At 46.8% G+C, this 16,162-nt stretch overlaps 1 protein-coding gene across 2 annotated transcripts in view; it reads left to right on the top strand.

Annotated features, from left to right (window-relative positions):
* Window positions 1-16,162, top strand: part of LOC144943530 (histone deacetylase 4-like) — an 88,680-nt gene that overhangs the window by 54,858 nt on the left and 17,660 nt on the right. For both annotated transcript variants that reach the window (XM_078871069.1, XM_078871070.1), the window contains 4 exons: window positions 207-461; window positions 1,648-1,792; window positions 13,964-14,097; window positions 15,660-15,780. In XM_078871069.1, coding sequence (XP_078727195.1) covers window positions 207-461; window positions 1,648-1,792; window positions 13,964-14,097; window positions 15,660-15,780 — 655 coding nt within the window. The remainder of the gene's footprint in view (window positions 1-206; window positions 462-1,647; window positions 1,793-13,963; window positions 14,098-15,659; window positions 15,781-16,162) is intronic.

The raw sequence follows: 16,162 nt of genomic DNA, 5'->3' as shown, positions 1-16,162 counted from the left end.
TGGGGAGATGGAGGTGGTTGGGTGTGGTGCCAGCCACCCGGCACTGGACGTGGTGCTGGCCACACTACCCCCTCGAGCGCCTTGCTGTCCTGAATAGGTGCTTGCTGACAGCACTTGCCTGAAAAGTCTGTTAAGGCTACACGGGGAGGGTCTTTGTATTGCGGTATGAGTGTGTGTACATGTGCACGTGTCCGTGTGCCTCCTAGAACTACGACCATCCGCGGCTGGCGCACATGGAAGACGAGCTGAGCCCGCTGCGGCCTGCCTTCGGTCCCGGCGGCGTGGCCGGGGTCCCGCACCTGCCGGCGACGGTGGTGAGCGGCGGCCCCGGCCCCTCTTCGCCTCCCCAGATGGTGGCCATAAAACAGGAACCTCGGGAAGAGGAGGGGCAGCTGGGCGAACGGGTGGACGAGAGGGAGCGGCAGGCGGAGGAGCAGCAGCAGGTGTTGCACACCAGACAGGTGAGCTGCAGCAGGGAGCAGCGTGCGGGGGCGTTCGGTATTTGCGGAGTTTGAAATGGGACAGTTAACCGATTTAAGTGGGTCAATTTGGATGGGATTATAATTGGCTACTTTTTCTGTGGTCAATTATTTGGGCCCGTTTAAAAATGGCGGCCGCCACTACGTCCTGCTTTTGCAAAGTCACGCCGAGCGTGACGCGAATGACGATACAAATGATGTCACCGAGGCCGCCCATCAGCATCCGTTCAGTGTTACATATGGGAACCGAGGTGCGACATTTTATAAACATTTTCATGTTATCTGATCAATCGAATAAATGCACCGATAATGTATGTTAAACATCTTTCGCACCGTACGTAGCCAACTGTGCAAATCGGAGGTGTGGGGGAAGGACAACAAACTAAATACAAATGGGTTCTCAGGAAAATATTTGTAGATCTAGATAAGTGCATGGTTGCAGTGGCTTCTTAATATCGGAATGAAGAGCATTCCAGATGGGCACGGAAGCGCTTCTGGTAGAGTAGTCAATTACTTAGTGCAGCTATAGGCGGAACAATGCATCGATATATCGAATAATACCGATTTACAAGTCAATGATAAATGCAGCGAATGGTATGTGTGAAGATCTATGTTTTTTGATGCAATACATTGTATATAATTGGTTTGTTTCACCTCACAGCCACTAGAGGCACTACTACTCTCCAGAAAGTAAGAGAAAAATAATTGGTCCTTGAATCTAATAACGACCTTGAATCACCACGGCCCATCATATTGTCGGGAGAGTTATTGTTCCAGACCGACCATTTTGCTGATGGCGGCAGCAGCAGCGTCACTGATGAACGGCACAAGGAAGGGGAGGCAGTGTTGTCCTGTAACGACGTCACTGCCCATGCCCCGCTCGCAGCCCGGAGCGGTTCATGATATAATGAATCGCTCCGGGCTGCGAGCGCCAACTTCCAATTTGCTAACATCCCCGACCTAACAATCAGCCGGCAGTCTATCGGCGGTGATTAATATGCCAGCGCTCGATTCAGAGCAGCACCCTTACGGCCATGCTCTACGTGCCAAGTGCAGTTTATGTTAAAATAAATTAAGGAACTGTTCAAGTGACGTTTATACCCTTACAGTTTCTGCTGCCCAGGATTTCAATTCTTTTTTATTTGAGGCTTAACTTTTTTTTTTTTAGCAACGGCACTTGCAGTCACTGATGGAGCAGCAGGAGACGCCGTGGGGCCTGGGCGCGCACCTCCCGCTGACGCGCGCACGCTCTTCGCCGGCGCACTACCCCTCTCCCCTGCCTCCTGAGCCCAACCGGCCGTCCTTCTCCACCGGCACGTAGTGGCACACGCCGCTTAACCAGCACACACGCTTTCTACAAATTCATGGTGGCGAGATGTGTACTGGGCATTTGTGAAAAACTGGACATCTGCGAGAAAGAGCTTTATTGCGCATCGGATTCCTCCAGTATAAATAAACATTCCGATTCTGACCTCGCCCGGTGTATAGGAAGTCGTGGGTTCGATCCCGTCCCTGACGCCTTGTCTATATTTGCAGTTTGCATGTCTCTGTCCCCATTATTTCCCACAGATTTTTCTCCGGGTCCTCCGATTTTTCCCTCCACCTTTAGAAACACGCATTTAGAGTATTTGGCTGCTATACATTTCCACGTGATAAGCCACTTCGTTGAGCTATCATTTGTGGCCTGGTCGCTTCTGAACAAATGCTATTTAACTCAGTGGACCTTACTTGGTAAAATAAAAAATAGTTAATAGCTAGTTACGTAGGCTTTCGCGACCAATATTATTCATAATATAGGTTTTTGGGTCAGATCACGTTATTTATAAATGTGTCGTAACCCTCCACCACCCGACACGGCCAAACAGTAAAAAATGTGTTACGTTTTTCAAAGGACAAAATTATTCACATCTTTAGCCCACCGGTGTGTGGAAGAGAGAATCAACAGCATTTTTAAATTTGAGTACGACGTTTCGCTGGTAATTACAATCAGCTTCATCGGGAAAGAATGGTGAAGCTCTCCTGTTGCTCCCGGTCTTAAATAGAGCAGCAGCAGGGTGACGTCATCATTTAATTCAATCTGGTGCTGTGATTCGAGGCAAAGAGGGGCAGGGTATTGTAATTATATAGATTGGTAATCATTCACTTGTTATTCATTGGTATTTGTTTCCCATAAGGAATTGTAATTATATTTATTTAATAATACTCTTCCAGGCCGCACTAAGCCTGTAGCTGTCAGAGCAATTGAAGTTATTTCTGTTTCTCTCAATTTCAATGGATTCTCTAATTAGTCTTGGCCAGTAATAATTAGTTTTACACAACACTTCAACTTTATCAAAATCAATTGAGTGTCCTTGTTGACAAGCATGCTCTACCACTGCCGACAGTTGTGTTTGAGATCATTTAATGTTTCTTTGGTGTTCTTTTAGTCTTACGCTGATGTTGCGTCCCGTCTGTCCAATATAGCATCTGCCGCATAAACAGTTAATCCGATATACACCTTCTGTTGATAAAAACGTGACACATTTTTTACTGTTTGGCTGTGTCGGGTGGTGGAGGGTTACGACACATTTATAAATAAAGCGATCTGACCCAAAAACCTATATTATGAGTTAATAGCTAATATAGTTACGTATGTGCATGCACTTGTGTGCATGCATGTGGTGTAACGATAAACGCTCAGCTTGAGGCATGTCAGAACTTTCCTTGGCCTTCTCCCCTAGGTTGACTCAACCGTAAATGAGTTTCCGGTGCCACGTGTGATCGTGAGTGCTCGGGAGAAAAAAGTGGTGGGGCATTGTTTCTGGTCACACCACCCTGCCATGTTCCGTTCCGGCTCGAATATGTTCTCTGTAATGGAACTTTTTCAAAGGGTCCAAATCGATATGCGTGGGATCTTTGTTATTTTTGCATATATTTGTGCGTGTGATGCGTTGTTAAAAGTGCACAACTCTGATAATGATATGCACTGTCCTTGACGTTGATTGGTCCACACCCGAGACAGCTTTTCTTAGAACCTAGTCTCCATTGGTGTTGGACCAGATGACGCCAAAAGGTGTACAACTCATCATTATCAGAGTTGTTTATTTTTGTTTGCATTTTGACTGCTTGTGTTGTGGTTATTGCAAACATGATCCCTTGTATAAAGGTGTCAGTTTTTTGTACCAGTTGAAAGGGTAAAAATCTATCACTATATTTTGCCACTGGTAAATGAGATGTCTCATAGTGTTAGTGGTGAATGTTGAATGAATGTTGCACGTAGGATTGGGCATTTACAGGATTATCATGCATATGTACAGCTCTTTGCCAATCCACTGCTGGATGCGGCCCTCTATATACAGCATGTGGGTTATTTAACCACCAGTGCGGCTTGGTGATGTGTGTTGTATATGTTGGGTGTGAAAATTTTGATGTGTTGTATGCGTGCGTGGGTGAAATTATTATGTTGTATATGTGGGTTATGAGTATTCAGTGAAAATAATAATAATCAATCGAAATTTGGCCAAAGGTGTAATTATCCGGAAATACTTTAATCCATGTAATTACGCACATTTAATTATGCCAATTCGAGAGGTAATTGTAGTAATTATGCGAGTGGGTGTAATTATGATAATGCAAGTCGTTATGATAACCAGACCCCGCCTCGGTGACGAGGGTGGGTTATCGATCGGAATAAGGCAATTAATCGTATGCAGTTATGCAGGGGTGGTGTAAGTATACAAGATTAACTTAGATTAACTCGGCCTCGTTGTCTAGGTTCGTCTCATTCTCGCTTATTTAGGTCCCCGGTTCGCCCCGTTATCGCTTTAACATTTACTGAGTATGTGTTAGTGTGTTTATTAAGGTCACCAAGTTCAGATCTCAACGCAGAAGCAGATCTTATGCATAGACTTCAGGAAAGAATCACACAACCACTTCTGTATTAATCAATTTATTACTAATTCAACCTCAACTATGATATAGTATGCGAACTCTCAATCCCGGAACGTCAATACGGCATCAATACAGTATCATCAACGATTGTCTGATTTCACTTGACAACGGCACATGGATCCCGCGTAACGCGATGGTTGTTAGTGAGAGAGAGTCGTTAAAACATGCAAATACTATGCTAAGAAAACCTTAACGTTACTGAATGATTATACTTGAAAGATTATGCGGTGATAAAACACAATCAAAACAGTTATGATTCTTAAAGGCACCAACCTCAACAGATACATCGCAGGTTATCTGACAACAGAGTGGCTCGGCGGAAGGAGGTGCCAAGAATCAATTCGTATTGATGGATCTGTTGGGAATTTATGCGATTAAGAGTACAGTCCACTAAATATTAAAGATAATACTCTTACAAATGACGGATGGCCATCACTCGGTCTCGAGTTTTTCTTCACAGCCACGGATGGCTTATGGGTTCGAGTGGGTTTGAGTGGTATGAGTTGTCTTCAATAGTCAGTGTTCGGAGTCGGTTCTTTATGTCAAACAGATGCCTGGTGGTCGTGTGGTGAGGGGGCGGTGCGCGTCATACGTATTAGTCGCTCCTCTGTCGCCGTGGGGAATTGGTTGGATGCCTGTTGATACGCTGTCGTAGTTCGGAACCCGGTCGGTAGGTGGCGCCCGCAGCTCGCTCGCAGCGCACCGTCGTCCTCTCGTCACCAGACCACGACCCTGGCTACCAGCAGGGGCTTCTGACGCGGCAGGTTGAACTGTCAAGCGGGTCTTGCCCGCCTGCAGAGGCGACGGGGAGCTGCTTGAGTCGAGCCCCGAGAGCCAGCTGAACTCGGCTGAGTCCCAGAAGCTGAAGAGTCGAGCCGACCCGTTAGTCGCAGCTCGGCTGGTGAGTTCGACCCTCTTGGTCGAACTCGGCTGATGAGTCGAGCCGACCCTTCCGGTCGAGCTCGCTCATGAGTCGACCCGTTGGTCGCCCTCGTGATGAGTTGACTCTCCTGGTCCAACTGGTTTCCAATGCTCAGAGTCCTTTCTTTTATGCCGAAAAATCCCTTTGGGTCCTGCCCACAAGGCGGGGTTTTCTTTTGATTTACTGTGTCAGGATCTGTCCGTGTGTAGGTGTGTGCATGTGTGTGTCCGTACGTCCGTGTGTCCTTGTGTGCATCACCCACGATATATCCCGTGGTCATATTCCCTCCATAAAATCCACGAGCAAACAATCAGGTGTTACAAATTGCCTCGAGGTCATGGGTGCGATTCATCCCTTGTTTGGCCTTCTTCATGAACCAAAACACAGACGTTACAAATCGTCTCATAGGCGTCTTTGTCCGTGTTGCACCACCTGGAGGGAGGGGCACACTCCCCCCGACCCTCGCTGACGCATGAAGAAATGATTAAAAGTTTTAACATTTGTCCCTTACCATTTCCCAGTTATGATTCTGTATTTAACCTAAGGTCTGTCATTTCCCATCGTGGTGCTTGACTCAAGTGGAGGTTTCCCCGAGCGTGTACACACTCATATCCCGCGCTGCGGGGATACAAAGACGGCCGGGATCTCCCTTTCTCTCCGACCCTGGGTTTAACATCGCTCTTTTATTATGTATTTTATTTCGACCTGGTGGTGATTTATCCCGTTATGCTTCGGGTCGAGTTGTATCAATAACTTTAGCCTACCCTGTTGTTAAACTCCGACTTTAACGTTATTTTAATAGCAATACAGAATAATTGAGCTTTTCGACTTAACTAGGCGAACACGAACTTTTGGTAACCCCCCCCCGCAGCCTCGCTGTTCAGCTGAGCCTGCAGCCTTGAGAGAGAGAGCAACACCCTTATTTTCGTCTCACTGTGGTCATCCAACCTTCTGCTCTGGGAGTGTGATTAATTTCAGGACAAGGCCCCCTCACGTTCAGACGTGCAGTGGTTGTTAATCAGCCCCCTCTCCTGTATACACAACCTTGAGCTGAGTTTATCTTTCAGCTGCAGAGAACAAGGCGTGTTCCTCCTCCCTGTGTGCACGTGTTCCAATTAGCTCGAAATCCCTAACACACAATCAGTGATGACCCCCCCGGCCTTCTGTGGCCGTGATCCAGACAAAGGCGCCTCTGCTCCTTTCATTGCCCAATTATTTGCCCATGTGCTGAGGTCATAGATGGTTGGGCTTTTTGCTTTAACTGTCTGGCTGACTCTCCCACTGCCTCTGCCCTTGCACGGGTGACATGCCCGTTTCTCAGGCCTTATCTATCCCTGAAGCAAGGTTGCAATTCTGCCATCTTAGCCCTCCTCCCGTTCATTACTACAACACCTGGTGTTTTGCAGTTTGCTGCGCTTTAGTGTTTTCATTCATTATATATCAATGATGGAAGAAGGCTAGAATACAACATTCCGCCCTTTTAAAAATGGCCAGTGGTCAAATGGCCACGGGTTATTTTTAAAAAAAAATGTATACCCTTCTTCCATCATGAACCATCGATTGTCCTCAAGTTTTGCTGCTATTTCCTTACAACGCGCGCGTACGTGTCACAACTTAACATGGTTATATGTGACAAGAGAAGAAAAAAATTCTAAAGGAAGGCAGAACGATAAGGAAGGGAGAAATTATTCTATTGACTACGTGTTATAGGAGATATCGTTAAAAATATAGTTTCTACGGTTATTCTTGGGTGGCATCATCAGGCCTTGGCTCCCTTCTAGCTTGGCAAGGTACGTTAGCAGGAGCGTGAGCAGGAGGGCTGCCATTTCCTGGAAAACATGTTACACATTATCGTAGTGAGATATGCTCATTAGTTTAGTTCCCCAGGGATTGGTGTTTTATTCTGAGTTAAATTTTTTTTATGTCCTAAGGTTAAGCGTTATTATGTTTCCACTTAAGCTTTCTGGAATTCGTACTCTTTAGTTTTTATTTTTATTTTGGAAGGTCGTATAGGTAGGAAACATATAATAATAAAAGTATTGTTTGTTGGTTAATTATCTTTGTTAAGTTTCTACTTTTCGGTACGGAAAACGTTAAGAAAACGCGGAGTTTCAACCGTTATTTATTCTGCCCTTATCTGTATCTCTAGATGTCTTGGGAGGCTAGTCCATACATCTTTTGTCCATTTGGATGTCCATGACCTCTTTGTGACTGAACTCTCAACACTTTAACCGCCCTCCATGTTTCATGGATTCCTGGTGTTCTTGTGAGGAGAAGTGAGTTGTTTTCATTAATTAATTAAAAAAAGGTATATATATAAATTTAAAAAAATTATTATTTTTTTTTTGAATTGTTCTTAATTAAAAAAAATAGACACAACAATCCGGCCGTTTGAAAATTATCAGGGGTCGATTTGGCCACTGGCGAATTTTCAAACCAAGTAAATGCCCCTTTTTTGTGTTATGCATCTATAGGCCGCCCTCACTCTCGGCGGTTATTCTTACGACGCGCACATAGGTATCACAATCGTAACATGGTCACTTTTGAAATAAGCAAAAAAAATAAAACACCACGTTAAACATCGGTACTAATCCATAACGCATTCCTTCCAAAGCGCGCGCATGTATCACAATCTTAACAAGGTTACATTTGGAATAAGCAAAAGAAATAAAACCCAACTTTAGCATCGATATCACCAGTTACATGGTTCTCATCCCTCATAACTCCGACGGATATTAATTTTCCTTGTTTTTGTTAAATCCTGGGAAACGATAGGTAGCGGTTTCGAACGCATTTTTGCGTTAATTCCCTCCTGTTACATCCTGGCAATCTTTTTACCAAGTTCCAAGTGTCTGGTTTACCACTTATCACTTTGATCATTCGATCACGGTTTTCCGGTTCGTTTTTGTAATTTCCCCTCTCACTCTCTCGCGTCGTGGGAGTGTGGGGTGTAAAATTGTGCTGCACATAATCAGAATTCGCGCACACAACCAACTTCTGTACTCCGTCCTCACTGGCATTCGCTCCCTCTGCAATTACATGCACATTTGCCGAGTCAGTGTGTCGATTTAATTCTGTCCCTCGTAATGTTGCCCTCTTTGTTTTTACGAGTGTGTTGGATTCCAACACCATTCCCGATACGTCATGGACATTCGTCTCCATTTTAGCACTCCTATCCACATAAATTTTGGTTTCCCTTGGATATTTTCCATTCAAAGGCTCATGCCTGCGCTCCTCAGGGCGTGTCCCTGCTGTCGGTTTTTGTACTGTCCGATCACGCTTCAATGCAACCCTGTCCTTGTATTCGATCCGCGCGTCATTTACGGGAGTACTGTCCACGTTTCTGCCCGCCCGGTCACTTGCAGCCTGCCTGTATTCCTCATTGATCTCAGGGTTTAATACCTCGGCGGGTGGGGCGCGCGTTGGCCGCTCGCTCGCGCTCACTGTGGGTCGTTCATCATGTCTTTGGACCGCATTCTGTGTTATTCCTCTATTCCCTCCTGGTATAGCCGGTGGAGGAATTGGTCGGAATTGGATCAATTGTGTTTGACCTCCCATCCTGCGATTCCTCTGAATGTTCGCATCCATACCTCCGCGGTCTGTGTAACCCCTTCCCGCTGGATGGTTATCTCGCCATCTCTGTGCGTAATTTTGGCCTCGTGTGTGTCGTGGCATGGGGTGTTGATATGGTTCTGTTCTGAACCTTCCCCCCCTACGATTCTCCTGAATGTTCGGCTTTATGCCGCTCTCATTCTCGTGCCAACCTCTCTCTGGGTTATTTTGCCATGTGTGCGTGCGTGTTTGCTCCGCCCTGCATTGTGGGACTGCTCGGTGATTTTTATTCCTCTCTGAGAGGCTGGGTTCCTTATCCCTCTCCCTGTGTTCTGGATCCGAATTATGATTCTTAGCTCTGTATAACCATGCCATGTACGCCTTGCTCTCTATGCGGCGTAAGGATGCGGTTTCTGGATTCACAACCATTCTCACCCTTTCGGTAATCTCTGGGCTCAAGGATTCAAAAAACATAATTTTGAACATTTTATCTCCTTCGTGGTATTGATTCACATCGCCTGCGTAATACGCTCTTTTAAATTGCACGAGGTAGTCACGTGGATCTTGGTCCATGCCCTGGGTCATCGATTTTACAGCATAAAACCCCTCAGTGAGTGTCGAATATTCTCCAAACTTCCGAATCACTGCCAGGCTCAGTTGTTTAAAATCATTTCTAACCTTGTGTGGTAGTGACTTTACCCATGGGATAGAACCTTTATTTAAGCTTCGTTTCAACAAACTCGCTTTTTCATCCCGTCTCATCAACCCTCTAATCATTGCCTCCTCTTCCACTGTCGCGATATGTGTGTGGATATCCATGGACTTATTGTGGGGGTCAAAATCGGGAATTCTGACTAGAGCCTTGTCCATCAATTTAAGGGTTTTACTGTTGAAAAAGTATTCCGAAAGTTGATCGCCGTCAGCGTCATCATCAAACAAGTTATCATCAGGCAATCTGTCACTTTTATCTGTTCTGCGTGGGGCGTGATTAAGCGGTGTGCATTTTCTGTGTGCGTGCCCAGTGCCGTGTCGCTCGTGTTGCCATTTCCCTTCAGTTTTTGCCTCTGCCCTTAGCGGAGCCCGTCCTGTCAACTTTACTTTAACATTTTGCTTCCCTCTATCTGTGAAGTTGTCAATCTCACATGTTTTTGTTTGCATATGTATCTCTCCCTCCCTTCTCTCGAATGAGTGTGATTTAATGTTACTTCCACATTTATTCTGTGGATCCACGTCTGTGAGCTCCGCTGGTGTCGCGAGCCCTGATTTCTCCTCCCTTACAATGGTGTGAGGACATTTTTCCTCGTTTATTAGAGACGATTTATCTCCCGTTTCCTTTCCAAATTTCCCTTTATTCCACCATCCCTGTCTGTATGCCTGTGTGAGGAGGAATGAGTCCTGTCCTGCCTTCTCTGCAGCTTTTGCATCGTGTTCGCCTTTGTTACATTTTATCCAGTCAATTAGTTTCCCCCGAGGTGTGTTCGTGTTATCGATACAGCTCCCTCCCCATATGTCTCTCTGACTGTACTGATTTGTAACAGATTGGTCGGTACGTTTTAATACGAGCTCCCCGTACCCCGTCACCCATTCAAAAATTATTCTTAATCCTATCATCTCAAGTGGCGGAAGTTACTCTAGACATTCCTTTTCAGAGCACTTATACACAATTGTATCACAGGATGCGTCAGTTCAACTCGAGCAAATAATTTCAGCCCAGCTGTCTTTGTTATACTCTGCTACTCTGGTATTCCCTTCAGAGCGCGTTTTGTTTTGTTTTACGCCCGTTTACAATCACAAAGCAACGTCAGTTCACAACTCTTTGATTAACACAACAGTGATTCGTTCCTGAATTCATGCATAAACTGTCTGCGAGAAATCCCGGACGAGCCCCCATTATGTTGTATATGTTGGGTGTGAAAATTTTGATGTGTTGTATGCGTGCGTGGGTGAAATTATTATGTTGTATATGTGGGTTATGAGTATTCAGTGAAAATAATAATAATCAATCGAAATTTGGCCAAAGGTGTAATTATCCGGAAATACTTTAATCCATGTAATTACGCACATTTAATTATGCCAATTCGAGAGGTAATTGTAGTAATTATGCGAGTGGGTGTAATTATGATAATGCAAGTCGTTATGATAACCAGACCCCGCCTCGGTGACGAGGGTGGGTTATCGATCGGAATAAGGCAATTAATCGTATGCAGTTATGCAGGGGTGGTGTAAGTATACAAGATTAACTTAGATTAACTCGGCCTCGTTGTCTAGGTTCGTCTCATTCTCGCTTATTTAGGTCCCCGGTTCGCCCCGTTATCGCTTTAACATTTACTGAGTATGTGTTAGTGTGTTTATTAAGGTCACCAAGTTCAGATCTCAACGCAGAAGCAGATCTTATGCATAGACTTCAGGAAAGAATCACACAACCACTTCTGTATTAATCAATTTATTACTAATTCAACCTCAACTATGATATAGTATGCGAACTCTCAATCCCGGAACGTCAATACGGCATCAATACAGTATCATCAACGATTGTCTGATTTCACTTGACAACGGCACATGGATCCCGCGTAACGCGATGGTTGTTAGTGAGAGAGAGTCGTTAAAACATGCAAATACTATGCTAAGAAAACCTTAACGTTACTGAATGATTATACTTGAAAGATTATGCGGTGATAAAACACAATCAAAACAGTTATGATTCTTAAAGGCACCAACCTCAACAGATACATCGCAGGTTATCTGACAACAGAGTGGCTCGGCGGAAGGAGGTGCCAAGAATCAATTCGTATTGATGGATCTGTTGGGAATTTATGCGATTAAGAGTACAGTCCACTAAATATTAAAGATAATACTCTTACAAATGACGGATGGCCATCACTCGGTCTCGAGTTTTTCTTCACAGCCACGGATGGCTTATGGGTTCGAGTGGGTTTGAGTGGTAAGAGTTGTCTTCAATAGTCAGTGTTCGGAGTCGGTTCTTTATGTCAAACAGATGCCTGGTGGTCGTGTGGTGAGGGGGCGGTGCGCGTCATACGTATTAGTCGCTCCTCTGTCGCCGTGGGGAATTGGTTGGATGCCTGTTGATACGCTGTCGTAGTTCGGAACCCGGTCGGTAGGTGGCGCCCGCAGCTCGCTCGCAGCGCACCGTCGTCCTCTCGTCACCAGACCACGACCCTGGCTACCAGCAGGGGCTTCTGACGCGGCAGGTTGAACTGTCAAGCGGGTCTTGCCCGCCTGCAGAGGCGACGGGGAGCTGCTTGAGTCGAGCCCCGAGAGCCAGCTGAACTCGGCTGAGTCCCAGAAGCTGAAGAGTCGAGCCGACCCGTTAGTCGCAGCTCGGCTGGTGAGTTCGACCCTCTTGGTCGAACTCGGCTGATGAGTCGAGCCGACCCTTCCGGTCGAGCTCGCTCATGAGTCGACCCGTTGGTCGCCCTCGTGATGAGTTGACTCTCCTGGTCCAACTGGTTTCCAATGCTCAGAGTCCTTTCTTTTATGCCGAAAAATCCCTTTGGGTCCTGCCCACAAGGCGGGGTTTTCTTTTGATTTACTGTGTCAGGATCTGTCCGTGTGTAGGTGTGTGCATGTGTGTGTCCGTACGTCCGTGTGTCCTTGTGTGCATCACCCACGATATATCCCGTGGTCATATTCCCTCCATAAAATCCACGAGCAAACAATCAGGTGTTACAAATTGCCTCGAGGTCATGGGTGCGATTCATCCCTTGTTTGGCCTTCTTCATGAACCAAAACACAGACGTTACAAATCGTCTCATAGGCGTCTTTGTCCGTGTTGCACCACCTGGAGGGAGGGGCACACTCCCCCCGACCCTCGCTGACGCATGAAGAAATGATTAAAAGTTTTAACATTTGTCCCTTACCATTTCCCAGTTATGATTCTGTATTTAACCTAAGGTCTGTCATTTCCCATCGTGGTGCTTGACTCAAGTGGAGGTTTCCCCGAGCGTGTACACACTCATATCCCGCGCTGCGGGGATACAAAGACGGCCGGGATCTCCCTTTCTCTCCGACCCTGGGTTTAACATCGCTCTTTTATTATGTATTTTATTTCGACCTGGTGGTGATTTATCCCGTTATGCTTCGGGTCGAGTTGTATCAATAACTTTAGCCTACCCTGTTGTTAAACTCCGACTTTAACGTTATTTTAATAGCAATACAGAATAATTGAGCTTTTCGACTTAACTAGGCGAACACGAACTTTTGGTAACCCCCCCCCGCAGCCTCGCTGTTCAGCTGAGCCTGCAGCCTTGAGAGAGAGAGCAACACCCTTATTTTCGTCTCACTGTGGTCATCCAACCTTCTGCTCTGGGAGTGTGATTAATTTCAGGACAAGGCCCCCTCACGTTCAGACGTGCAGTGGTTGTTAATCAGCCCCCTCTCCTGTATACACAACCTTGAGCTGAGTTTATCTTTCAGCTGCAGAGAACAAGGCGTGTTCCTCCTCCCTGTGTGCACGTGTTCCAATTAGCTCGAAATCCCTAACACACAATCAGTGATGACCCCCCCGGCCTTCTGTGGCCGTGATCCAGACAAAGGCGCCTCTGCTCCTTTCATTGCCCAATTATTTGCCCATGTGCTGAGGTCATAGATGGTTGGGCTTTTTGCTTTAACTGTCTGGCTGACTCTCCCACTGCCTCTGCCCTTGCACGGGTGACATGCCCGTTTCTCAGGCCTTATCTATCCCTGAAGCAAGGTTGCAATTCTGCCATCTTAGCCCTCCTCCCGTTCATTACTACAACACCTGGTGTTTTGCAGTTTGCTGCGCTTTAGTGTTTTCATTCATTATATATCAATGATGGAAGAAGGCTAGAATACAACATGTGGGAGCATAGGACCGTACAACAATGGATTTTGGTGCACCGACCTCTTTGCCCACAATGTAGCACTGCTGTAGCATAGTATTATGTGTGATGGTTGCCCATCCAATTCCTCTTCATGCTCGAACCCACTTTTGTGATACGACAAGATGGGATGCGTTCCGGTTGACGTGCTTACACGCACGAGTGCAGTTCAATCGATCACCCTTGGTGCCGTTCACCAAGTGACACCATGTGCGGTGCAGGCGTCGTGTACGACACCCTGATGGTGCGGCACCAGTGCAGCTGCGGCGACGACAGCAACCACCCCGAGCACGCGGGGCGCATCATGGCGATCTGGGCGCGCCTGCAGCAGACGGGGCTGCTCAGCAAGTGTGAGGTGAGACCCCCCCCCCCCTCCGCGCCACCAGCAGGATGGCTCTTGTAGTCTCCGCACCCCCCCCCCCCCCCGTGGTCCAAGCCTGACCCCCGAATTGGCGGAGCCGTTTTCTCGGCACAGTTTCGTTCTGCCGCAGTGGCACTGCGTTGTCTTGTCCCCGTGTCGATCCACGCGCTAACCACCTCTCGCCGCATGTTAACCCTTTCCCATTCCGGTGATGTACGTCTACGTCATCAAAACAAAACCGGAATAAAAAATAAAATAATTTTTTTGGTACCGAAGCTCCCACAAAGCCATGCGGGAGGGCGTGTGGCACAGTTTAGCGCCAGCTGTCACAGAGTGCGGTCGTGTCGCTACGGTTTTCTGCGGTGAGTACAGTCGAATGTCTTTAAAAACAGCAGCGCTAGGCCTCTAAATAAAATTAACGCTAACCGTTTGCGCGTGCCGTGATTCAGCAGTAAACGGGACCCAACTTTCAACTTGCAGAGGTCTCAGAACGGAAAAGGGTGAATATGGGCTTTGTGCTTTGGGCAAAAAATGTCCTAATATGATCGGGCGATTGTCGTGCTGCGTTGTTAATTTGGTGTTTATTACGTGTGTGATGGTGCATCTCTTCACCGGGTAAGATGTGTTAATTAACTGACGATGTATGCATTAAATCGTGCATGTAACCATCGATTGTGTGCAAATGTGTGCATTTTATATGCTGATGTTACAATCAGTGTAAAAGTACAGACAATACTCTAAATGGGAAATAGCATAGGAAAACAGGCAAAGCGACCAAAAAAAAACGATACAAAATGAGATGGTAAGATCAATATGAAAAAAAAAATACATGATTGAATCACTATGTGGATTAAGTGTTACATGCTAGGCACTTATATGGTCAAATTATGTGCTTAAGTGCCTTTGTAATGGTGCTATCCCTACTATGTGCCAAGAGTCCCCTTGTAATGAACATGAATATGTTTCGCTGTGGTTATAAATAGAGGTAATGATGAGTGAAGGAGAGCTTGGAGCTGGTTGGTGCTGGTTAACAGCGCTGTCTGGCAGCGTCCCTTAGTCTGTGTCTCTGTGGGGCATGACCCTGTGCTTGGCTGTAGCCCTATAGTTACGTCATCGAGACAACTGAGTGTGGGGCTGAGTCCCCATTGCAGAGTTGGGCACCCTGTGGCGCGTTTGCCAGACTCGGCACTCGACTTCATGTGCCAGTTATTTAATTTTATTCGGCGCGTGACCACCTTAGCCCTATCACTACGAAGCCGCCCGCACTATATTTATTCGTCTTGGCAAGCTTCTTAGCCGCACGAATCGGATACTAGAGGGCAATATATTTGACCTGAGAACAACACTGTTGTCTCATTTTAGCATGCAAAGTCACTGTCTGTCACTGCAAGGGTCCCTAGCAGAGACAGAAAGGACCGGATGTGTGTTTGTGTGCGCAAATGTGAGGCCTGCCGTAGGCATTTAAAAAGTCCTATTCGGGGGCTCAGAAATAAGGCTCCCAACGTCCATCCCGTGCGGATCCACGGCCGTCACCATCGGCCGTTGTGCGCGTGCAGGTGATCGCGGGGCGCAAGGCCTCGCTCAAGGACATCCAGACGGTGCACTCGGAGCTCCACGTGCTGCGTTACGGCACCAACCCCCTGAACCGCCAGAAACTGGACACGCAGGGGCTGCTCGGTAACGAGGAGGAGGGGGGGGGGGCTCTCGGGCGCCGGTCCCCGCCACCACCGGCTACCAGAGCACGCGCAGGGGACAGCTTCTTCTTCTCGTTTCTCCCGTGGAAAGGAGTCAAATTATACAGCGGCCAACCAACGTCTGTCCCCGTTAGTCAAGCGAGCCACTTATAAAGAAAGGATGTCCATGGAGCTTCCTAAAATAATATGGGCTGTCGGCTTGACAGAGTGTGTGGTATGAGGCCGATAACGATTAACTTTGCCTCATCGTTCACGCTCTGTACTGCAAGACTCGAGAGCTCAAAATCCACCCTTCCCGTTCCACCCGATTCCGAATTTCTGGTGTGTTTTTTGTTATTAAATCTAATGTCGAATGCTCACCACTA

The sequence above is a fragment of the Lampetra fluviatilis genome, chromosome 31 (assembly GCF_964198595.1).
Source record: "Lampetra fluviatilis chromosome 31, kcLamFluv1.1, whole genome shotgun sequence".
In the NCBI taxonomy this organism is placed as follows: Eukaryota; Metazoa; Chordata; class Hyperoartia; order Petromyzontiformes; family Petromyzontidae; genus Lampetra; species Lampetra fluviatilis.
The sequence above is the reverse complement of the archived record's forward strand: the minus strand, read 5'-3'. Positions and strand labels throughout refer to the sequence as shown.